At 45.8% G+C, this 25,653-nt stretch overlaps 1 protein-coding gene across 3 annotated transcripts in view; it reads right to left on the reverse strand.

Moving 5' to 3' along the window:
- Window positions 1-898: 898 nt before the first annotated feature.
- Window positions 899-25,653, reverse strand: part of SHISA6 (shisa family member 6) — a gene marked incomplete at both ends in the record, with an annotated part of 285,249 nt that continues 260,494 nt past the window's right edge. For 2 of the 3 annotated variants that reach the window (XM_081110688.1, XM_081110687.1), the window contains 2 exons: window positions 899-1,449; window positions 3,342-3,494. In XM_081110688.1, coding sequence (XP_080966814.1) covers window positions 899-1,449; window positions 3,342-3,494 — 704 coding nt within the window. Of the gene's footprint in view, window positions 1,450-3,341; window positions 3,495-7,314; window positions 7,372-25,653 lie in introns of all 3 variants that reach the window. The other variant, XM_081110686.1, reaches the window with a different exon arrangement.

Here is a 25,653-nt window from a genome sequence, read left to right on the forward strand (position 1 = left end):
AGTGCTGGGTCATAGTTCAGACCTAGAGGCCTGGAGGAAGTGTGGAGATAATCCGGTTGCTAGGGAGATTGTCCCAACAGTCCCTGCACCTCCTAGATGCCCTCTTCTGAGGGGGCTGGGGCAAGACCCCGGGGAATTCAGGGTAAAACATCTGGGGCTAGGGGAGGGGCAAAGTCCCCCCAGAAAAGGGGCGGGGACCCTGTGGGTGGGGCAGGCAGCTGGAACTGGGCAGGCTTCCCAACAGTGGGGAGGCAGCAGAAGAAAGGGACTTGGGGGAGTCCCACATCCAGGACTTGGGGGAGGGGCAGGTTCAGGGTGGGGCCTCAGGGGCTCATCAAAGTAAGGGCCACTCAGTGGGTCCGAGTCCAGCAGGCCGAGGAGATCGGTATTGTGCTTATGGACACAGCAGCTCCCTGGCTCCGGAGCGCGCAGGCAGTTTTAGGCACTAGAAGATTCCTGTGGTGCGGTTCTAGGTAAATGAATGAGACCGAGTAGCCTATGCGGTCAGCCACTGACTGCACCCGCTGGCCAGTTCAAACCCAGGCAGCTTCCGCGGGAGTCAGGCCAGGGTCTCCTGGCTGACAGGCCTGCAGCTGAGCCCCAGGAAGGGAGAGAGGATGTGGAACTGGAAGGATTGCTGGGGGGAGGGGGGGATGACTGGGCTTAGTCCGCTCCTCACCCCCGGACTCTCCTGGGAGAGGGAGTGACTGCCCTGATCCCAGGTCTGTGCAGCTGTGCCAGGCTACCTGCTGTGCCAGGGAGTATGGCTTTCGGTGAAGATAGCCCACCCCCACCTCCTGCGGAAGGAACAAGGGAAGGGAGCCCAGGGGGCTAGAAGCTCCGCCCCAGGCCCCTCCTGCCTGCCCTGCTCCACCAGCCGCCGGGCCTGTCCAGGGGGTCAGACGGTCACTTCGGTCTTGCTGGCGCTGTAGCAGGTGTGGTGGCCGGGGATGTAGTGCAGCTGCTCCACCGTGTTGTGTCTGCGCGAGGCGAAGGCCTGGCGCTTGGCCGCCGTCTGGCTCTGGCCCAGCGTGGCGTAGGAGTTACTGGAGGCACTGGGATGGGAGTGCATCTTGGTCATGCGGTAGCGGTCCAGCATGGGCGTGGACACGAACACGTCCGTGTGCGAGATGGCCCTGGCCAGGGACTGCTCCGGGAAGGCCGTCCGCTCGGGGGACAGCAGAGGGTCCTGGGAGTGCAGGCGCTCCGTGGACAGCAGCTGCTCGTCCGACAGGATGCGGTCGTAGGGCATGCGGAACTCATCGGGCAGGCGCCGCTCCGGGGACAGGACCCGGTCCTGCGACATGGCGCGGATGGGCCGGCGCGGCCTCTCGCGGGGCAAGGGCTTCTGTTGGGACATCTGGATGACATTGACAGGGAGGGTGCCGCGGGCCGCCAGGTCAGGCAGGTGCCGCCTCCTCATGTAATACTCGTCAGCCTCCTTGTCGGCTGCAGGACAGACAGAGAGAGAAGTCAGCTGGGGGGACAAGGTGACACCACGCGGCAGCCAAGACGAAGCTAGGATCCTGCGGCCCAGGCAGATGGGGGCTGTGCGTCTAAGAGTCCCGCGGGCTCTTGTGAACGCTGGATTCCTTCTCCTGAGTCTGGGGCTGGCCAGGAGTCTGCTCCCAGGCAGTGCTGGGCCCCCTCAAGGCCCACCTGAGTGCCCTGGGGCTCGGGGGCTCCTCGAGTCCCAGGGAGTTCATGGCAGAACAGAGGACAAGCCCTCGCCCCCAACTCCTGCTGGGTGCTGCTGCTACCACCCCAGTCCTGCAACAGAATGGCTCCTGGTGTTGCTGAAACTCCCAGGGGGCAGCCGGCAGCTGTCCCATGAGGCTTGGAGCCTCTCTCCAAGGGACTGGGTTGCAGAGCCAGACTCCTGCTAGACGCAGTGGTTCTCAACCTTCTGGCCCTTTAAATACAGTTCCTCATGTTGTGACCCAACCATAAAATTATTTTCGTTGCTACTTCATAGCTGTAATGTTGCTACTGTTATGAATCGTAATGTAAATATCTGATTTGCAGGATGGTCTTAGGCGACCCCTGTGAAAGGGTCGTTCGACCGCCAAAGGGATCGCGACCCACAGGTTGAGAACCGCTGTGCTAGAGTAAAGCTGCAACAACCCGAGGCACTTGTGAGAAAGCTAAATTGGTAACTTAGGAACTGAGTAACACTTTCTCTGGAGTAAGAGCCCATGCACAGGAAGCCAACACGTGGGTATCCGGCCCCCACACACCACAGAATCAAGCCTACACACACCCGTCATGTGCACATCCGAGCAGGCCAGAACAATCTGCACCTCATTCAGATGCTCCGCCCTGGTCTCCAGGCAGGAGGCCCTCCCAGACCCACTGCCTGCTGAACCCTTGAACTTACTCAGGATACGTACACCTATTTTGCCCCAAATTTTAGGAATGGGGCTTCCCACAGACGGACTTTTCAATCTCTGCAGAATATGGGAATGCTGACTGCTCCTCTTGTTCCCAGAGGGCAACCAATGGCTAGGTCCTGCCTCCTGAGCCACATATCCTCTCAGCCTAGGCATTCATAAGTTCTCGGGTCATTGAAGATCCCCTCTGCTAGCCATGGAAACTCACCATTCTACCTGATCTGGACTCATGATGGTAGATTAACCCATAGCTTCAAGCAAATACTCAGTCCTGCAGTTGGGTGGTGCTAAAAACAGACTTTTGGGGAAGGGGGGGGGGCAGCAGTTCCAAGGGTGGGAAGGTAGGAGGGAAGAGCTCCTCCACCACGTATCTTCTAGTCATTGTAACATCTTAAACCAATCAGGCTGTATCTCATATCCCCATCAATCCCTAGAGCCTTCCAGACTCAATGCAGAACTGGGATTATTGGATGAACTGGACTCAACTGATCAAATGGGATATGTATGTGAGAGTGGGGAGTCTCAGGTTCTCAAGACAGTGTTGGCTGGATTAGGGAGGCAGGGGTTTAGGGGCCCTTCCACAGCGAGGTCTCTGTGAGGGGACTCAGAGAAAGCTCTGGTGTTGGCCGCCTCTACTCCAAGATCTTGAGGGTGAGAAGGCCCCTGGTTTAAAGATGGTAGGTATGGGGCAAGGCTGGGGAAAGGTTTTCTCCTGCATGCCTTCCAGGGAGATGTGGACCTGAGGATTCCATGGCCGCTGTTCTATCTATAGGGGAAATAGGCTTAGGCCCCAAAGAACAAAAACAAGGAGCTTGTCCATTGCCTTCTTTCATGCTGCCCTCACTCTTTGTTCTTGGGACTCCACACCAGGCCCTCAGGTGTAGGGCAAGAGAGTGAGACCAGGAGGATGTCACGAAGGCTCCAGAGACAGACCTGGGATGACCCACTTACTTAGCCTCTTCAGGGAAGAGTACTTGCTGGGGTGGCTCTTCATTGCGGACTCGTAGGATGGGGGCAGGTGGGCCAAGTTCTGGAAGGAGCGGGAGAAGGAGAGGTCGTAGGGCTCAGTGGCTGATGTCAGGATGTTGTTCATTCGTGGCTTCTCTGCAAAAGAAGGGAGGGGTGCATCGCATTAGTGAGGACGAAGGCTGGGGAAGGCAGGAGGGAAAGGGTCCAAGCTGTATCTCATATCCCCATCCCACTTTCCTGGCCCCAAGTGCTAGGACACAGATGGTGCTGGTGACTCAGTTTCCCTCATGCTCAGTTCCAGCTGTCAACAAGCCTGGGTGCAGGTGCTGTTATGTCTACCACTGGCCATGATGGCAGTTTTCCTTCCTTTGAATGGCAAACTCTTTCTCCTGGTGCACCCCTGGGCTGTCTGATAAAGATGTGAGCCTGATGGAGCTGGGGCTACAGGGGCATGGTTGTAAAATGATATGTTTGGGCATGAAAGTTCTGTCCTTTCTCTAATAGTTTTAGGCAAACCTAGTTCCCTGGCCCAGAAAAATCTGAGTTTGAAGGAGGAGGAATGACTGGACTTGTCTACATACCCACAGAACTGCGTGCAAGACCTGGTTCCACTGAGACCCCAACCCACACTGTCCATGACGTCATTTCACCTCTCACCTCGCCACTTCCACCTCAGGCCTCTCTAAGCCCTGCGCCTGATTAGCCACTGTGAGCTACAAAACCATTTCCTCTCCTTCTATTTTCTTCCCTTGAAGCCCCCTTAGCTATCTCTGAGCTGAGGGAGGAAATAAGGAAGTAAAAAAATGCTTAGCACATCATTCCCCTTTTCTCCCTCCTTCCCGTGAGATTCCAAAACCTGAAGAGAGAGAAGGGAGTGTTGTTCAATCCCAGACATGGGTAAAAGAATAGGGGAAGGAATACAAGAAAAGATGCAAGTGAGATAAGGTGAATGACTGATGGGGTTAATGAGCTGAACTGGGCTCTGGGGGCCAGAGTAGGAATAGCACAGGTATTGGGGTGTTGGGATTGGGGAGATGCAGGTGTGGGTGAGGGAGGGGACATGAAGGTGGAGGACAGAAAGGAATGCAGATCTGGGAAAGGAAGACAAATATATCTTGGTGCTGGACTGACTTGAGGCACAGCAAGAAGTCAACAGGTATTCCTGGGGAAACAGTGGTACCATTCCAGAAATGAGGCAGGTGAGTGGCTCTTGCATTATCCCTCCATACACTTTGCTTTGGGACACCAGAGAAGGGGCAGCCTCTAACTTTGAACAAATGTAACAGAGGATTGGGGCTCCCCATGCCTCTTGGCGAAGAGAGTGCTAAACCCTAGAAGACAGTAATTTTGCGAACCATGGGACAAAGAGAAGCACTCCTGAGCTTAGTCCAAAGGCAGCTTCAATACAGGGCATTCCTGGCTTCTCTATCCTGTTCTGCTGTCACTGGTTCCCGCAACTCAGGGGTTGAAAACAGTGAAGTCCAGCCAGTGAGCTACTGCTCACACCAACACATATGCGAGGGGGTGGGGGATGCTCTGAGAGATCAGAACATGCTGTACAGAAGGAGCCTCCCTGGCATGGATTGGGATAGATGCCAGGACATGGAGTGGGCAGGAAGCTGAGAGCACTGCTTGTGGAGCTGGGGACAGCCACCTGCCCCTTAGCTCTGGTTTCTTCACTTTGGCCATGCTGGAGAAGAACGAACTTCCCTCTGCCTGTTGGCATTATCCTCCCACCGAGGGCATCATTCAGCTCGCCCACTTCCAAGTGCAACCTTCCTGGGCGCTCTTATCTTGCTCTGTTCTCCAAAACAAGCCACTGTGGGCAGGCCAGGTCTTCCTTGCCTTCTGCCTCCACATGATTGCCCTTGCCCCTTGCTTCTGCTTTCTCTCTGATTGCAATGCCCTTCCTTACTCTTTCTCTAGTCAAATGTCCCTTCAGTCAAGACCCTTCGATATGATAATGTCACATTTGTTCAGCCCACAGTGATTTCTGGTCTTCAAGGGCCTATGGCTCTTCTAGTCAATGCCATCCACTGTATGTCTATGTGACCTCTAATCACTTTACTTGAGTGATCTTGATCTCCAAAGACCGTGGTCTCCTTGACTGCAGCATTCTTGCTTCCCAATTTTTCTGATGCCTTCATAGTGTTTCGCTCAAGATAATGATCCAATTAATGCTTTTTGGTTAATCACGTGGACACAGGTCGCCTCCTTTCTTAATAGTTGCTCTGCCAGCGCCTGGGAAAAGCATGAGAGTAGAGAGAAAACTCTGCCTCCACCAGGTTGTGAGCTGCTCGAAGGCAGGGACCAGGTCTCATTAACCTCATCTCCTGACACCAGGCAGAAAAAAGAAAGTAGGAGGATGGGGAAGAAAAAAAATTTCTCCTGTTGTAATTAGGAGGCCATGCTTGTGTTGGCTCCTTCTGGGGAAAACCAGCGCATGGCCGTTCTTTCAGGATGTCACTGAGATGTGAGGCATTCTCTGCTCGCCCTTTCTGGCTTCTCTTCCTGCTGCTGCTTCATCACCAGGGGCATCCCCCGGGCTCTCTGTTCTGCCTTCTGCTTTTCTCTGTCAGCCTGCTCGCACAGATTGCTCCCACTCCCAAGGCTTCTGTTACTGCTTCCAAAGCATAACTTACATCTTCAGCTGTAACCTCCCTCCAGACTTGTATGCATTGCTAACTGCTTCTTGAATGATATATATATTTTTTTTGCACATCCTATGATCATATCCAGCTCTAAATGTCCAGATCCGAACTCACCATCCTAGCTCCATCTCCTGGACCCACTGGCTGCTTTCCTTATTCCTTAGATTGTATTAATAAGAACCCCCATTCTTCTAATTAACCATAGCTCACTCATAATTGACTCCTATCAGCCATATTGGTTAGTAATTAAATTTTCCCGATTCTTTCTCCAAAATGTCTCTATTGCCACTCCCAACATCACCATGCTAGAAATGGTAATGAATGAGAAATGGTATCAACTTTTAACTGATCTCTTCAATTTCTCCCAGTTCTAATTTTTTCTAGACTCTCTCCCCGACTCCCCAACCTGAAACATCTTATTAAACTGCTGCTTTCATCATCACATATTTACACTAGGAGCCTCGCACTGGAGGGGACATGAAAATAGTCCACTCTGTCCTCCTCTGGAATACCCTCCATCTCATTGCCGAAGCAGAGCACACTCAGATGTGAGAGAGGTAGGTCTCTCCGCCAGGTAAGCTGGAGAATGTATCCTTGTTTTGAGTTTCTCTCTCACTAAAATTCAATAGTGTTTTCACATTCTTTCAAGCAAAGAGAGGAGAATGACTGATAGTTCACCACTTACATGGCTGTCTGATGTTCCATCAAGTTCTGAGCAGGTACCCAAAATAGTTTTGCTCTGCAGTTCCAACTGTGAAGTTGTGAATTGGTGGCAGGACGTTAGCACCAAAGGGGGAAACGTGGTTTGCCCTATGCTGATTCTCCTGTGCTCCCCCACTTACAGCTTCTTCCCCTGCCAAGAGGCTGAACCTCAAACAACCCAGTTTGGTTTTGAGTTTCATCAAATCTTGATTAGTTTGGGAGGATCAATATAGTTTAACAAGTCTCCTGTCATTTTATATGGTACCACAAGTAACCTTGGGCGAAGGAGCGTGTTCACTCCTTGCTGTGAATGTATGGAATTGATGCCTGCAAGTGAAAATGGGTTAGGAAAGGGTATCGCGTTTTCGTTTTCATGATGGAAGATCACTCTGATATCAGAGACAGAGCACTGAGGGAACAATGATCTAGAAGTGAGAATGAGGCACTGTGTCCCTGGAGGAAGGTGGACCCCTGACTCCTGACACCTCCTTAGCTTCAGTGAGTCAGTGACTGAATGCCTGATGCCCTAGTGGGCGTCAGCAATGAGGATGGAGCCACTTGGAATGAGGATGGAATGCAGGGGACTCTCAGCCATCTCTCACCGTGTGCAGGGGTCTGGGTAGCACTGCTTAAAATCGGATGGTTATACTGATGATCACCTGAAAGTCATAGAAAAGAACATTTTAAAGAGGAGTTCAGGCATTGCATCGTCTCTCCAACACAGCAGCTCTTCCCTTGGCCTCCGATGTGCTTCTCTGAGTCAAATGAAGCACGTCTCAACGGTGCAGGACTTTTGAAGTCACAGAAACACGAAGAGCAGGGGACAGCATATTAGGCTCAAAGAACCTTCCTCTGCTGTTTCTGTCTCTCTCCTTCTGCACCAGGGCTTCCTCTGTCACCATGGTGACCCACCCACAGCTGTGGACCTGGCTGACCAGCGATGGAGGCTTTGCTGGGGAGAGTGTGGGTGGGGAGACTGTAAGGTGGAGAACTGGGCTGAGGAAGTAGGTCCTTCTTTGAGGAGGGGCTGTTAGGGTGGGGCTAGCCAGGAACGGGATGCTCTAATTTAAGGTGCTTACACCTTATGAGGTTTTTGTTTGCCAAGTCCTTTTGTTGTTGTTAATCCTCACTGGAGGACCACTGTTTTTTTTGTTTTTGTTCTTGTGCTGTTGTTTTTTAGAGAGAGAGTGGAAGGGAAGTAAGGGGGGGAGAGAGAGAGAGAGAAACTTCCATGTGAGAGAGACACATTGATTGGTTGCCTCCCACAAGTACCGAAACCTGGGCTGGGGATCAAACCTGCAACCCAGCTATGTGCCTTTGACCAGGAATCAACCCTGACCCTTCAGTGATGCTCTCACCACTGAGAAGCACCAGCCAGGGCCGTCCCAAATCTTTATACACAGGTGTCTGGGTGCATCCTGAGATATGGCAAGGTGACGTGAAGTGTCCACTGTCTGGCACTGGTAGTTCTGGGTCTAGATTGTGTCATACCTCTAAATGACACAGCCTGATATTTAAAAACACTTATTTTAAAAAAGAATTAAATAAAAAACTAAAAATTAAAATTAAAAAAACTTATTTTGCCCTGGCAGGCGTGGCTCAGTTGATTGGAGCATTGTCCTGTATACCAACAGGTCACAGGTTCAATTCCCATTCAGGGCACATACTTAGATTGTGGATTTGATCCCTGGTCTGGGAGGCAATGAATCAATGTGTCTCTTTTCTCTCTCTCTCTCTCTCTCTCTCTCTCTCTCTCTCTCTCTCTCAACCCTGTCCCCTCTCTCTACAATCAATAAGCTTGTCCTCAGGTGAGAATTAAAAAAGAAATAATAATAAAATAAAAAACATTTATTTTAATTAATAATGCAAAATCCACATGGATTAAACAAACCACAACATGAATAGAGTTACGGTTGCCAAAGCACAGAGTTCAAGAGCTTTTAAAACTGAGTGAAGGTTTGGCTTATCACTAAAGCACACATTGACACTGTAGTATTGCTTCAATTCAACGTTGCATTTTTATTGTTCAAAGGTACATTCATCTAATTTCAGTGAACGCCAGGGGGAGAAGAGGCATGAGGTCTCTGCTTTAATTTATCTCAACCACGGATCACAGCTCTGCCATCGTCTTAGGGCTACATCTGCGTACACCTCCTTATGTCTTATTATTGAAACCATCTTTCCTACCCTGGGCCTTGTGTCCTCTGGCTCCTCATCCTCCAGCTCCTTCACTAGATCCCCTTTCCTCTTCTCTTCTCTACGTGCCAGTGGTCCACAGGCTCAGGTGTCTTCATGAAGAATGAGGCTCTACCTTCTCAACGCTACCCCTCCAGCTGGAGGCCCATCTGGTCTGCGGCGCTAGAGTTTAAACTGCTTATGGACAGCTCATTGAAGTTAAGCCCTAAGCCTGAGCTATTAAAACCCAAAGTGAGCTCATCATTTTTTTGTGCAATGTTCAAACATCTGTCTGTCTATAGTACTAATGTTCCCTGGGCGTGCATTGTGAAACTTCGGTTGTCATTCACCATTTCTCTCCCTTCATCCTCCATATCCAACGAGTCCCCAAATCCTGTCCCTATAGCCATCTCCTAAATCCAGGCCCACTATATATATTTTTGTTCAGGTTTCATTTAGCTCTAATCTCTGGCCATTTCTAAGACAAATCATCTTGTGTACCAGACAAAATTTTCCATACCAATAAAACCATTACATCATTCCATTGGTTCAGAACACTCTTGAAATAGCCATGGACACTATCCAATGGGGTGTGCATTTGGGAAGTAAGCCAGAGTTCCTCACATGAAGATATTCTCCTTTCCTAAGACAGAATATTAAGTATATCCAGGGAAAACATTTGCCAAAGGTTAAGTCCATTCTGTACTGCATCTGGATTTAAGCAAGGACAGAGAATCCGGGAAGGGGGATAAAGGCTAGATATTTTCTGCCTATCCTCCCGAGGCAAGGTGAAAACCAGCTTCATTGTCCTTTTGTTGTTTGTTGGTTTGTTTTTAAGCAATATAGCAGCATCAAAGAGGCCCCGGCAAGAAATGAGAGGACCCAGGTGGGATGGTGGAGTGCCAGTTAGAGAGAAACGCTTCTCACATTCCATTAATAGAGTCAAAACTGCCACAGTGACATTTTATTGTATTTTCTTTTCGTTTCCTCCCCCTGTAAATCACTATATGTATGTTTGTTTTCTCTCACCACTCCCCTGCTGCCCTCCCCGTCTCTCTCAATATTGCTGTGAATAACCTGTAGCATTTTTCCTTTTGAGAAGAGAATTAGATTACAGCTCTTAAAATGTAGAAAAAGATGGTGATTTGATCTTCACACTTGTGCAAAGTAGCAAACGTGTGAGGTTTTTCATTGCAGCATGTGTGTAGCAGCAAAAGGAAGGAAACAACCTAAATGTTTATACATATATATGTACATACACACAGATAAATATATATGGTTTCCACATATGTATGAATGCTATATGTGCTATTTTAACCTGTTGCCTTATACGTAGTGGACAGCATATCTTGAATATACTTTCATGTTTTGAAATGTTCTTCAAAATATTTTATGTGGTTTCACACTAGTCCTTTCTGTAGAACAGCCTACTGTATATTTCCATATATAAGTGTAATATGTTTATTTAATATATAGACTTAAGAATTCCCCTATTACTGTGTATTTAGGTTATTTAAAAGTTTAATAATGATACATCAAATAGCCGTGAACATAAATCTTAGGCCATGTCCCATTTTCTTAAATGAATAACTAAAAGCAGCGTTTCTAGGTGAACACACTGCCAGTTGCCTGGCAATGTGATGAAGTGGACTGGCAGATTTCCTCATGTTGAACCACTCACCGGTTCCTGGGCAATACCTTACTTGATTTTGTGTCGTATTCTTTCACGACAACACTAGATACTATTTGTTTGTATATATGTAATTTCTATAGATTCAGAAAATTTGAATTTTTGTGCTGACATGTGAGCTTTTTATATCAAGATAATGATACTGTAAAGTCAAATGTATATTGTTCCACCTTTCTGTATGCCTTGAAACTATTAATATTGCATATGAAATAGTTATTCTTTGGAAGCCTGAAGGAATGAAAAATAAAAATGCCCGGTGTCTTGGGAAGTCCTAGCGGCCTTGTGTAGGGTTGGCTTGTTATTTTGTTGACTGCACAACAGCTTGGGGAGATAGATGTTACCATTCAGAGTTAGGGACGCTGAGGTTTGGAGAGGGGCAATAATTTTCCCAATAGGTGATGCTGGGGTGCGAACCCAGGCAGGCTGGCGCCGGAGCCCACAGCCCTACCCATCATGCATACTGCCTCACATGCTTGGCAACTTTTTCCTCACATATCGATTCATTCATGTTTTTTGCTTGTAAATTAAATCCATAATTTCCGTTTTTCTTAAATAAATCCATTAGACTTTTTAAACTTTACTATTCGCTTAAGACTGAACATTCCCTCAAAAAACTATGCATGTGAAATTGTACCCCTTTTCTTATTCTTAATTTTCTGTGTTAATGTTCTGTTGATCAGCAATTTATTTGTATTACTAGAGACCCGATGCACAAAATCCATGCAAGGGGCTTGGCCCTCGCAGCCCCAGCTGCCTCAGGGCCCCTCAGCCCCACCCACTGGTCGTTCTGGAAGGTTGTTCCAGAAAGTCATTCCCCTGTGTGGTCTCATTAGCATATTAGCTTTTTATTATATAGGATTATTCTTTTTCAAAGAACTACCTCTTATACATGTCAGGTTTTTTTTCTTTTTGTCTTCAAATCCTCACTTTGTGCTTTTGAACTTGCTCATTCCTGCCTCCTAATTTTCTTTGGTTCATTATTGTTTCCTAATTCCTGGGTCTGAATTTTTAGTCCATTTGCGGGGCCCTTTTCTGGTAATATAAGGCGGTTAACTGGAAACCTGTCTCCAGCCCTATCCCCTGAGTATCGATACAGAATGTTCTGATTGTTGCTGTTACTGAATGAGCTGTAATTGCAGCCTTGCTTTTCTCTCTGACCCGGAGTTCTTGAATAGAGTGTTGTTAAATTTCAAAGTGTTTGGATTTGCTGGTTTGAACTTTTGCCATTAATTTTCTGTTTTATTGCACTGTGGTCAGAAAACAGAGCCTGTTCAATTTCTGCTTTTTGGAATTTATTGAGATTTCCTTTGTGGGCTAATATATGATCTATTTTTGTAAATGTTTCCTGAGTACGTAGAGGAAAGGTATATTTTCTTTTTGTAGAGTACAAAGATGACATATATTTATTAAATCAGACACATGAAATACATTATGCAGTTCCTCTCTATCCTAATTCATTCTTCGCCTACTTAATCTGTCAGAGGTGAAGGGAGGTGTGCTAAGGTCTCCTGCCACTGCTGCGTACCTGTCATTTCCTCTTTATACTTGGTGTAGAATTGGTTTAGGTATTTCATAGCTACATCATTCCACACAAAAAGGCTCATGATGCTACGTCTTCTTTGGGGCTTGCTCCCTTTATTCACATGAAGCAACCCTTTCTGTCCTATTTAATGCCCACTTTACATCCTCTCAATCTGGTATTTATCTTACCCCCCCCCCACTTCTCTTTGTTTGCATTTGCCTCATAAACTTTGCCCATCCTTTGACATCTAACCTTTCTGTGGCATGTTGTTTTATGCTTGTAGCCTTTGCAATTTTTAAAGAAAATTGACCCGTGTACTTTGGCGCTTTCTGGGATGCTCTGATGTTATAAGTGAATCCTTCTGCTCAGAGAACTGCCTTCCCTTCTATCATGGCGTCCCCATCTCCCTGTCACAGTTGTATATGACAGGACCCTGTTCTCTCCACACAGCCCAAACTCTAGGTCATGGTTGATCCGGCCAGGTGCAAGTACCTGGGCCAATTAGAGCTCCTTCTCCAGGAATTAGGAATCATTATAAGAGATAAATTTGGCTTCTCTGCATGGCTGGACCTATGTACACTAGTTAACTCGGGGTGGTCTTATAAATTTGGAAGAGAGAAAGCAGGTCTTTGGAGATTGGCACATTATATTTTATAATAACAGCCACAGTTGTATCTCTAATCCCAGGTGCTCTCCTGGAACTTTGCCATCCCCGCACTAGATAGAGAGTTATCTTCCTCTCCTTTAAATTGAAGGCCCTGTGACTGTCTCAGTGAACAGAGTGCCGCGGAAGTCACACTGCATGACTGCCACGCTTACGTTGCAAAAGGTGATGGGCTTTCACCTGGCTCTCTCTCAGCACCCTCCACCTTGGATCCCTGCCACCTGGCTGTAAGGCCCTCCAGGCCACGGGCAAAGCTACATGTGAGAGCTGGCAGCTCCAGCTGATGTCTCCATCGACAACCGATATCAACTGGCAGACGTGAGTGAGCAAGAATTCAGAGGACTCCAGCCCCCAGCCTCTGGCTGCCTGAATGGAAACCAGTGGAGCAGAGACAAGCCGAGCCCACTGAGCCCTACCCAAATGCAGACATAAAAGCAAAATAAATGTTGCCTTTACTGCATTGCTTTCTAAAATTAAAATTTTTACTCTAAGAGAATTGTAGATTCACATGCATCTATTAGAAAGAACACAGATAGCTTGTGTACTCTTTAGCCAATTTTCCCAGGGGTAAGTAACATTTTGCAAAATCAGAATATCCACTTTGAGACAGTCAAGATACCAAACATTTCCACGTGAGGAGGGTCCCTCCTGTTTCCTGTTTACAGCCACACCCGCTTCCTTTCTGCATCACCCCTCGTTAACCCCTGGCAACCTGCCTGGCATTTCTATGATTTTGTCATTTCAAAAATGTTACATAAATAGAAGGACACATTGTAATCTTTAGGTTTGCATGGAGATTTATTGAGCATGGTACTCTGGAACTTCATCCAGGTTGTTGTACGTATCAATAGTTTGCTCCTTTTTCTTGCCAAGTAGTCAATACTCCTTGATACGGATGTACCACTGTCTGTTTAAATAACTGTCTGCTGAAGAACATTTGGGTTGTTTTCAGTTCTGCAGTGTTAGGAGTAGAGCTGCTATAAACATTCACATGCAGGTTATGTCAACATAAGTCTTCATTTGTCTGGGATAAATGCCTGGGAGTGCAATTGCTGGGTTATATGGTAGTTCCATGTCTAATTTTTAAAAGAATGTGCCAAACTGTTTTCCAGAGTGGCTGAACCACTTTACATTCTCAGCACAATGAATGAATGGCCCATTTTCTCCACATCCTTGCCAGCATTTGGTGTTACCACTATTTTTTATCTTAGCCATTTTTAGTCATGATAGTTATGTAGTGCTATTTCATTGTAGCTTGCTACATATATAATTGATTTCAGAGAGGAAGGGAGAGGGAGAGAGAGATGAAATATCAATGTTGAGAGAGAATCAATGATAGGCTGCCTCCTACACACCCCACACAGGGGATAGAGTCTGCAACCCAGGCATGTGCCCTGACTGGGAATCAATCCACCTGGTTCATAGGTCAACACTCAACCACTGAGCCACACTGGCTGGGCTCATTGTAGCTTTAATTTGCATTTCCCTAATGGCTAATGATGCTAAACATCTTTTCATGTGCTCATTTTTTCATCTGTAAATCTTTAGTGCAGTGTCTCTTGATTACTTTTGCCCACTTTTTCATCAGAGTGTTTGCATTTTTCCTGTTAAATTTTGAGAGTTCTTATATCCTAGATAATAGTTATTTGTAGGCTATGTAGTTTGTCAATATTCTCTTCCAGTCTGTAGCTTGTCCTATCATCCTTTTAATTGTTTTAAGTGTTGCAAGGATGTTGATAGGAATTGTGTTCAATCTGTATATTATTTTGGGAGAATTGACATGTTTATTCTGTTGAGTGTTTCAATCCATGAGTATGGTATGTCTATTTATATTGTACCATTTTTAATTTCTCGCGATGCATCATTGTGATTGTAAGGTGTGCTTTTTGTTTGTTTGTTTTTGTTTTTCACCTGCCACAGTCAGGATACAAAGGGGAAACAGATACACATCCAATTGGGTGTTTTAGGGAGATTTTAATAAAGTGACTATTTTCAAAGATGTAGACAGGATGCAGGGAACCCGTAATAGATCATGCAGTGCCCTGGGACTAGTAAGATGGCTGGCTTTATCCAAACTGGGCCTGAGAGGTGAAAGAAGTGGCTTCTGGAACCCAAAGAGGGGGGAGCTGTGTAGACAGGACCCCTGATCTCTGGCTGAGGGACACAGCCAGAACTCCATGAATGTATTGGGAGGTAGCGGGGAAATAAGTATATCCCAACTTCACTTTCCTCCATCCCTTTGAGCTCTTCCCAGGATTCCCCAAAACCCAATTAACATCCATAGAACATGAGAGCCCAAAGAAGCAACCCATAAAGTTTAGCATCCAGGAAACTGAGTTAGGGTGGAGAATAGATATGGAGGGTCAAATAGAAAAACTGTCCAGTCCAGGTTTTATTAACCCTCTCTGACAAATGCTACTCTAGTACATTCTAGATGGTCTAAGGGGGTTTGGGCAGATGGTGTTCTGGGTAATGAATGGAGTTTGGGGTGTGTGGGCAGTTAGGTGTTAATGCAGAAGGGAGAAAAGCAGAATTGGAGATGTACAAAGAACAGGGAAGCCGAGACCAGTTTGGCTCAGTGGATAGAGCGTCGGCTTGCGGACTGAAAGGTCCCAGGTTCGATTCCGGTCAAGGGCATGTACCTGGGTTGTGGGCACATCCCCAGTAGGAGATGTGCAGGAGGCAGCTGATCGATGTTTCTCTCTCATCGATGTTTCTAACTCTCTATCTCTCTCCCTTCCTCTCTGTAAAAAATCAATAAAATATATTTAAAAAAAAAAAAAAAGAACAGGGATGTTAACCATTCAATGACTTTGCCTGGAGCTTCTGTCTGCGATGATGTGTGTATGGTCTGTTAGATTTACCATCCTGTCTCTCCCCAGACTTATCAATGGATCACATCTCCACTCGCTCAATGACCAGTCTCCTCTCTCCCTCTCTCTTCAGGCAGTCCTTGGCCTTGGCACAGTGCCCAGCCGGGGTCTTCAGTGTCCTGATGGATTGGGCTGGATAGCATAACTATTAATTAGTGCTCAGGACTCATCGATCAATATGCTGACAAGACTATAAAGTGACAAAACAATCTCCACCTGAGCTCCAAGGCTGTTTGAAGGAAGCAGAGAAGCAAGGTGGGGCCCTCTGCCCTCTGAGAGCTTGTGGACCACCAGTGGCTAGCAGGTCCCTTAGGATCAGAATCCGCCCCAACCCCCGCCTCTGTAGCCTTGAAGCTGCTGGAGCCCACAATGAGTTTCCTCATGTTGGTGTCTGATTTAACTGCAAAGGGAGATGGCTAGTTTTCTCTGTGGAGCAAAGAAACTGTGTACATAGATAGAGATTTAGATGTAGCTATAAGTATGTATATGCATGCATTTGTGTGTGTGTGTGTGTGTGTGTGTGTGTGTGTGTGTGTGTGTGTAATAGGGAGAAGGTCAAAGAGAAGAGTGATTTGGATTGGACATTCCTGGTGATAATTCACTAAGAGATGTAGCAAAAGCAATTTCTGTTTAGTGAGTCATAGGAAGGTTGTGGGGTACAAATAATACCCAAAGACATACACGATGACTTGATCAATGGGATCCTGAGAGTACAAAACAAAGAGGTAATATGCATATTGGCTACAGATTCTCAAGCCTTAGTCCTTATCACACACTCTGGAATTGCTATGATAGCGTTCTAATTTCTGCTCTGCCTCTGGTGTCTTCCTCTTTGGGTCCACCTTGCACACTCATGCTACATTAGTCTTTTTTTCTTCTTTATTGATTAAGGTATTACGTATGTGGCCTTATCCCCCCATTGCTCCCCCACCCCACTCCTGTTCATGTCCTCACCCCGCTGGTATCTGTGTCCATTGGTTATGCTTATATGCATGCATATAAGTCCTTTGGTTGATCTCTCTCTCTTACCCCCTCACTCCCCTACCTTCAACATAAACTGATGAACAAAAACAGATCTAGAGATAGATTAGTCTTTTTAAAATGCTAATTTCATCATGGCATTTAGCCTGAAAATATTATAAACTACCAATAGGATAAAGCTTAGATGCCTAAGGCCAAAGACTTTTGAACTGAGGCACTCATAAAAAAAACTCTGGGCCCCTCACCCATACCATGAGTTTGGATTTAGGGGAACTGAGACAGGCCCCAGGTGATTCTTCTGCAGCTAGAATCTGAACCACACTTCGAAAAATGCAGAGGTCACTGAATTTTCAAAGCTGCCCATGGTCTACCAGAGGTGGGCAAACTTTTTGACTCGAGGGCCACAATGGGTTCTTAAACTGGACCGGAGGGCCGGAACAAAAGCATGGATGGAGTGTTTGTGTGAACTAATATAAATTCAAAGTAAACATCATTACATAAAAGTGTACGGTCTTTTTTTTTTTAGTTTTATTCATTTCAAACGGGCCACATCTGGCCCGCAGGCCGTAGTTTGCCCACAGCTGCTAGTCCCATTTCATCTCAACCAACACATTAAGGAGTCATATGGACTGGTTTTCCCTCTGCTATTCCCAACCACCATCACCACCTCAGTGCTTTGCTCAGGGACATTTCCCCCTGAACTTTCTCTTTTCCTCTTTACTTACCCCAAACCCTCCCAATCCTTGAAGAAAAAATTCCAGTTCCATCTCCATAAAGTCATCCTCAGGCCCTCCAATGTGCAATGATGCTCCCTGCCCTTCTGATAATTGGAGCATTTATTACAAACCATTTGCTTTTGGTGCTTAATCATATATATATTTACTTCTCTGAGTCACTTCTTTATTCAAAGATGGTTCTGCCTGTAAGTCACTTCTCCCCTACTATTAATACCCTGACCATTTCTGGAAGTGGAGGTCAATCACTCTTCTTTTGTGTTTACCTTACTTAACACAATACTCCCTGGGCTGAGTTCTTTGGAGACACTTGTACAACTTTTTGAATGAAGAATGAATGAGTAGGTCAATCAACTCTTGAAGTGGCAGAAAATGGACAAGAGGCCATGGTGATGATACTTGATCACCTATCCTACTTTCTCTCTTCCTGTCTTCTACCCTCTTCTTCAGGCTCAGAGTGGTAAATTTTCTGGGCCTGTAACCAGATTTGTGGGTTGTAATAGCTTATGTGTGTCCAATTATGACTCTATATCAGTGGTTCTCAACCTTCTGGCCCTTTAAATAAGGTTCCTCATGTTGTGACCCATAACTGTAATGTTGCTACTGTTATGAATGGTAATGTAAATATCTGATATTCAGGATGGTCTTAGGCGACCCCTGTGAAAGGGTCATTCGACCGCCAAAGGGGTCGCGACCCACAGGTTGAGAATCGCTGGTCTATATGGAGGAATAAAGCATCCCATCCCAGCCTCACCTCAAATTCAACCCACACTGCATATTTCTTGAGGATTTGTTGCCATTTGAATGCATCAGACAAAACCCTTTAAATCTTGGCGGCATGAAAAGGGCAATGGAGAGAGGCAGGCCTGTGAGTCATGGTGTCAGATGGTGGGATTCCTCCCAAGTTGACTGGTTGGTTGCCAATGGCATTGTGAGATCCTCAATCCCTGTGCTCCTGTCCATTCTCTCTCCTTCTCTGTGTCTCCTCTTACTGCAAAGGCTTTGGCTCAGGGACCCCCAGGGCCCACCACAGAGAGGCCGACCTGTGGGAGTGCCTCCCGAGTGGACCTGCTCTGTTTCCCCACGTCTGGCAAGGATTTTCATGTTCAATTCTGCTGAAACAAATGGCATCCTTTGGTTGTCATGCCCACACAGAAAAACAATGTGTCTTCTGCCAAATTCACTTAAAAAGACAAACTTTAGGATTCCCTGAGAGAGCCGCCTGCCACCTGCTATGATCTGCGTCTTTGGGACAGCTTTGGCACATCTGAGCCTGAAGGCACTGGAGCTATGTTTGTTCTGCTAGCGTTATTTTCATCACCACAAAAGGAGTATTTACCATCCCCTTGGCTCCAGGAGAACGATCATCCTTCTGGCAATAAAGACCAGCAAATCCCTGAGAGCTATTTGAATCAGATCCATGGAAAGTCAACCTTGGAATGCCCTGGGAGTACATGGGGGTGGGGTAGAGTATGAGAACCAGGTGTGTGATGAGGTGTACTGGGGGAGGCTGGGTCGTCGTGGCCTCTGACACTGCGCCAAGCTGGCACCATCAGGTGGGCTTCCTAAGGAGGTTGAAAGGCTGTGATATTCCCTCAGAAGGATTGTTGTGAGATTCTGTGGCAAATCTCAGAACCTTCTCACCCCCACTATCAGGCGCCCCATCCTATAATTTCCCAAGCTTGACGTAGGTACCCAGCACATCCGGGTGACACAAAGTGGCTCAATATCGCAAAAGGTGATTCCAGTTGAAATAACTAGAACCGAGGGATGATTGATATTTAGAGGGCAGGCAGCCTTTTGGGAAACCCCAAAATATCCTAAATAAAAAGTAGGTCCCCAGGGATCTGCATCTATCCTGTAACTACTATAAGAGCTGAGTGTACCTGACAGTATTATATTTCCCATTTAAATGTAACATCTGTGTATGATCTGGGTCCATTTTTAACCTTTACATTTGTTCTTTACATTATAATACCAATTGGAGGGCATTCCAAGCCTGGTGTCTGGTCCAAGAAACCACAGGCTTTCCTATCCCAGTATAAATGGAGTTTTACTGTGTTTGGGCAAAGACAATCATCTTTTTTCTATCAGCTGTCACTTGTTGTAAGTTATTGTGCCAAGTAGTATATAAGCATCATGTCATTGAAATGTCACAATGATTCTATGAGGTCATTCACATTTATAAATGACACTGAGTTTCCAAAGGCTACACAGAAAATAAGTGGCTGAACCCCCATTCAAACTCACAGCGAAAGACCCCAAACACAGTGCCCTTGAGCTGTACACGATACTATCATTTTGCTAGAATGTGCAAGCATAGACTCACCTGCAGCATCAGCTACAGAGCTGCAGTTTCTAGTTGGGGGGGCGGGGAAGATGAGTTTCTTGGGGAGTCTACATTCTCTTGGTTTGCTAAATAGTAATAAAAGGCTGGTACTTGGAGAAAATCTCATACAATTTCTCATCTCCAGGACCCGGTCTCACACCCACACTGTACACCTCTGTGAAGGCTACCCCCGACTCAGCTCAGAGCAATGCAGCTCTTTCTCAGCTGTCCCTCTATTTCCCCACAGACGACAACATTCTAACTTCCCATTGCAGCCCTTCTATTTTTTCACCTAAAAATCATCATCCAATCAGTGTCTGCAGCTTAGCAGAAGCCAGCCAACTGCCAGGGACACAGGAGACCAGGAGTTAAGGGAGTGAGTGCTCTTTTTCGGAGGACCACCATGGAGAGCTCTGCTTCCAGGCGGTGAGTCATGGCCCTCTGGAGAATGGTGACCATGCTGGGGTCCTCTGCCCCCTAAGCCCACTCTCCTGCCCATGACCTTCTTAGGCCCATCTCACATGCAGTCATGTCATCACTTTCCTGCACTGATTCCTTCTGCCTGCAATGTCTCTTCCTCCTGGGCCACTTGATAAATTCTTACCCACCCTTCAAGTCCAGCTAAAAGACTGCCCTTCTGCTGTGGCCTCTTCTAGTCCCTTCAGCTGCAAGCAATCTCTCCTCACCATGAACTCTCTCATGCTCTGTCATTTCTTGGGGGCACTTAGCACTTTCTACATTGTGTTATAATTAAATATGTACATGCCTTGTCTCTTCCGATATGCTCTAAGTGTCCCTGCAAGTGGATAATGGTGAGTGAGAGAGGATTCATCTTTGTATTTCCCAAGTTGTCTCACAGTGCTTTCACTTGGTAAGCATCTATTAGATGAACAAATGAGCCCATTATGCTAAACACTGGAGTAGATATGAAGGTGGGTCTGCTGTAATCCTACTTGCACACAATAGGTGTTCAATACATTTTTAAAAAATATATTTTATTGATTTTCTTTTTTTTACAGAGAGGAAGGGAGAGGGATAGAGAGTCAGAAACATCAATGAGAGAGAAACATCGATCAGCTGCCTCCTGCACACTCCCCACTGGGGATGTGCCCACAACCAAGGTACATGCCCTTGACCGGAATCGAACCTGGAATCCTTGAGTCTGCAGGCCGACGCTCTATCCGCTGAGCCAAACCGATTAGGGCTCAATACATATTTTTGAATCAAACGATACATGTATATATAGTTTTAGAGGGTACATAAAATATTTTGAACATTTTTTGTAGAGTATAATTAAGGAAGGCTTCATAAAGAAGGGAAATCTTGAACAAGGCTGTACAAGAGACTTGAATTTGGACTTGGGGTAGGAAATCAGAGGTAGGCACTTGTTTCATGTAAAAGAAATCCAACAGTGAAAAGGGTGGAGCTTGCAGGACAGATGTTAGGATTAGATAATTAGATCATGGGCATGTATGGGGGGGGGGGAGAGAGAGAAAGAGAGAGAGAGAGAGAGAGAGAGAGAGAGAGAGAGAGAGAGAGAAAAGAAACATCAATCAGTTGCCTCCCATACAGGGCTTGAACCCTTAACTTAAGTATGTGCCTGTACTAGAAATTGAACCCAAAACCTTTTGTTATACGAGATAATGCTCCAACCAACAAAACCACTTGGCCAGGGCTAGATTATTGGCAGTGTTTAATGGCAGGTTGAAGACTCTGACTTTATCCTGAAAGGCTATTGGTTCACAAACAGAAAGGTGATATGACAAAGGCCTTGTTTTCTAAGGATTGATCACTGGAAAAGACTAGAATGAGGAAGGAAATCAGTCTGGAGGTGTTATGGACTGAATGTTTGCATCCCCTCAAAATTCATATATTGACATCCTAACCTCAGTGTGATGGTATTTGGAGGTGGGGCCTTTGGAAGGTAATAGGTCACGAGGGTGTAGACCTCATGAATGGGATTAGTGCTGTATAAAAGAGGTCCCACAGAGCTCTCTGGCCCTTTCTGCAGGTGAGGATACAAGGATTTGACAGTCTGCAACCTGGAAGAGCTCTCACTGGAACCTCACCAGGCTGTCACCCTGATCTTGGACTCCCAGCCTCCAGCACTGTGAGAAATAAGTCTCTGTTGCTTATGAGCCACTCAATCTATGGTAATTTGTTATAGCGAAGGGACCAAGACTAGAAATGTAAGTGGGAGGTAAAGGGAGCTGAATCAATTCTGAGGTTACTTCCAAACTGAGGCCTCTGCAAGTTCTAGTCTTCATGTTTAATGAGCTAGGGCCAGGTAGAAGATGTAAAGAGGACTGATAATAAATACTTGATTACATTTCTTCATAGGGGAACTCATTCCTACTGGTTGTTGGTTTCAGATCGGGCAGACAGGCAGGCTTCGTGGCTAACAGGCAGAGCTCAATTGCACACCTAAAGCTGCTGTCCACACTCGCATCTTCCAGGTCCCCAAGAAGGTCTCCATTTGAGGCTCTCAATGAAATGTGAGAGGTGAGAAGAAGAACGATGCTGCCTCCTGTCCCCCACCCTCTCAGAAAGACCAGTGGCACCAACATCACCACACCCATTCTCAGGTGTCTGTGTACCCAGTGCAGAAGGGTGTGGAACTCCCTTTGGTAACACTTGGGGGAGACCCTGGAAATCATGTGCTGAGAATTGGGGTATGTGTGGTGGAGAAGTCTTCAGGGGCTGGAATAAAATGGAAAACAAACACACACACAAAAACAAGCCTTGCTATCATGGGAAAGGGCTTGGCTTACTCCTGGAGCCACTGATTAGTGTCAATGTCGTAAATATAATAGACTCAATAAACTTTAGAGGCTATGTTCTTTATGTATATTGTTTATATTGCCCTATTTAATCTTTACAGCAACTCTTCAGAGGTAGGGTTAGTATTATCCCCATTTTATAGATGAAGAAACTGAGACACAGAGTAGTAACATGCCCAGGTCATGGGGCTGTTGGTCATGGCAGAGAGTGATGAACCCAGACAGGTGACTGCGGAGCCACCATCAACCCTCACTAACCAGATCTGAGCTACTGCTTTGTTCACCAAAACTTCACAGGTGATCTTGCCATGGGCACATTCTACGCAGAGCAGTACTGAGACAACTGAACCGACTTTACTGGTCTCCTGGGAATCCTGACCATATGACTATTGCAGTAAAATAACAAACATCAGCTGATATCCCCAATGGTGAAGAAAGAACAATTAATAAATTCACCTTTGCTGAATAATACCATAGTGAAGCAAATTCACTTGTTAGATTCAGAAATGTCTACCATCGTCCTAGGGTTCAGCTGCCTCACTATAAAACATGTGCTTGCTTTGTCCATGAAAAATTCACACACAGCTTCTTTACCTCTTGAGTTGGAGAGCCTTCTCTATACTAATAAAAGGGTAATATGCTAATTAGACCAGGAGATCTTCCAGGAGACCTTCTGGACATCCTTCTGGACAAAGCCATGGTAGCGGGGCCAAGGCAGAGGTGGTTAGGGGCAATCAGGCTGGCAGGGGAGGGCTGTTGGAGGTGATCAGGCCAGCAGGGGGGGTGCAGTTGGGGACGAGCAGACTGGTGGAGGGTGGGGCAGTTGGGGGCAAGCAGGCTGGCAGGGGAGTGCAGTTGGGGGTGAGCAGGCCGGCGGGGGGTTGGGGGAAGTTGGGGGTGAGCAGGCTGGTGGTGGTGAGGCATTTGGGGGCGATCAGGCTGGCAGGCAGGTGAGCTGTTAGAAGCCAGCGGTCCCAGATTGCAAGAGGGATGTTTAATTGCTGGTTTGGATCGGGCCTAAACCAGCAGTTGGACATCCTCTGAGGGGTCCCAGATTGGAGAGGGTGCAGGCCGGGCTGACGGACACCCGCCCCCCCCCCTGCCGCCATGCACGAATTTCATGCACTGGGCCACTAGTCTTAAATAAGTGACTATCCTTGACAACATGATGCTTCTAGAACTCGACACCATGGAGTTCTGAGACCTCCTCCCAGTGAGATGAAGCAAGAGGAGATGGGAAAGAGGCATTCACTCTTGTGCCCATTCACTGGGCTCTCGGGAGTCTCCAGCAGTGTCTGTCTCTCTTCTGAAAATAACTCCAGTTGTTACTGGTTTTAATTTTTAAAAATTATATAAATAACATGTCTAATTTTGGAAAGACTAGAAAATAAAAATGAACTAAAAAAAAGATGTTATTTTTTCCATTCAAAATGGGACAATGCTAAACAAACTGATTGATGATGTGCTTTGTAGTGACTGAATACTTTGAATATTTTCCAGTCAATAATGAACTTTTCTGTGATGATTGTAAACAGTGGCTTAGCATCCAACTACATAGATGCATCATAATTGTTTCTTTAAACTAGTTCCCCATTGTTCAATACTGAAGTTATTTCCATTTCAGTGATATTATAAGCAATACTTTAAACATCTATAGGCAGAACTTTTTTCATGTCCTTAATTGTTTTCCATGGGGAAAAATTTCTAAAATCAGAATTTCTAGATTAGAAAGTGTAATTTTAGAGATTTTGGTTTAATTTCCTGATAGCAATGTAGATGATTTATACTTATTTTGATTCTGCATGAGAGCACAGTGCACTCTGGGTAGCACCTAATATTATCTTTTTTTGGGGGAGGGGGGAGAGACTGGTTTTTGCTAAGATGAAAGGTTTTTTATTTCATTGATTAATAGAGAGATTGATAATTTAATAAATTTCCCTTGTTTGACAGGGGAAATATGTTTGAATACTTTTGTTCATTTCTCCCCCATGGGAGTGATTATCTTGTTTTTACCCTTTTAAAATTTTTTTAAGAATTCTCTATATAAAGGATATTATCCTACCTGTATCACATACCACAATGTTTTCCCCATTTTGTCTTTTAATTTAATTTTTTGATTTGCAAATGAATTCAAATGTAGTTAAGCTTATCTGTATTTTCCTCTATGTTTAGCCTCTCTGGCAATTTATTAATGTATAATTCAAAAAGCCATTTTTGAGCACAGACTCCGGGTCTAGTGTTGGGATATTCTCAAAGAGAACATTCTCATTCCCAGATGGCACAAATATTGTTTTCCCTATTCTTTTATGTTTTCACTTTGGCATTTTAATCTTCCATATACATGGAATTATTGTATTATGTCCTGAGATAAGAATTTAATTTATTTTCAAGTGGTTAACTGAGTCCAACACAGCCTTTCCTCACTTCTATGCAAATCCGTCTTAATCTTACACCAAATAATTACCCATCGCATAGTTGGGCAGCTAAGCTCACAGGCTATTTAGATTAACAATAATAAGGAAGAGTTGCCCAGTCAGAGGTCTGCAGAGCAAACTGTCTGAACTCACATCCAAAAAAGACTCCATAGTTCTGAGACTATTTTGATAGTAGAGCAGCAACTCGGGGAAATCAAGATTTTGACTGGAACTCTATCTTATAAAACATTAAGCAGCCTAGCCAGTGTGGGTCAGTGGTTGAGTGTTGACCCATGAACCAGGAGATCATGGTTTGATTCCCTGTCAGGGCACATGCCCAGTTTGCAGGCTCAATTCCTAGCAGGGGGTGTGCAGGAGGCAGACTATGAATGGTTCTCTCTCATCATGGATGTTTCTCTCTCTCTCCTTCTCCCTTCTTCTCTCTGAAGTCAATAAGGGTTACACCATAGGAATTCCATATAGACTACTGGTTTGGATGGAGATATAAACACTGCACTGCTATACCACTAAACAAGTTCGTGAATGAGTTGGTCTGAATTTTATCTTGTTGGTGACTATGGGTCTACTGTTGGGTTATTGAGACACATGCATTTTCCACCTATATCTAAGGATGAGAAGGCTAATCATTCTTTTTATACTGAGTGAATGTTTAAGTATTTTCCATTAGATTATTAGGAATGACTTGATGAGAAAATTGGTCTTTGTGGGTAAATTACTGCCAGAAACAATGGCATAGATACAGGGTGGCAAACTACAGT

Source organism: Myotis nattereri (assembly GCF_964212035.1).
Source record: "Myotis nattereri genome assembly, chromosome: 16".
NCBI classification, from domain to species: domain Eukaryota; kingdom Metazoa; phylum Chordata; class Mammalia; order Chiroptera; family Vespertilionidae; genus Myotis; species Myotis nattereri.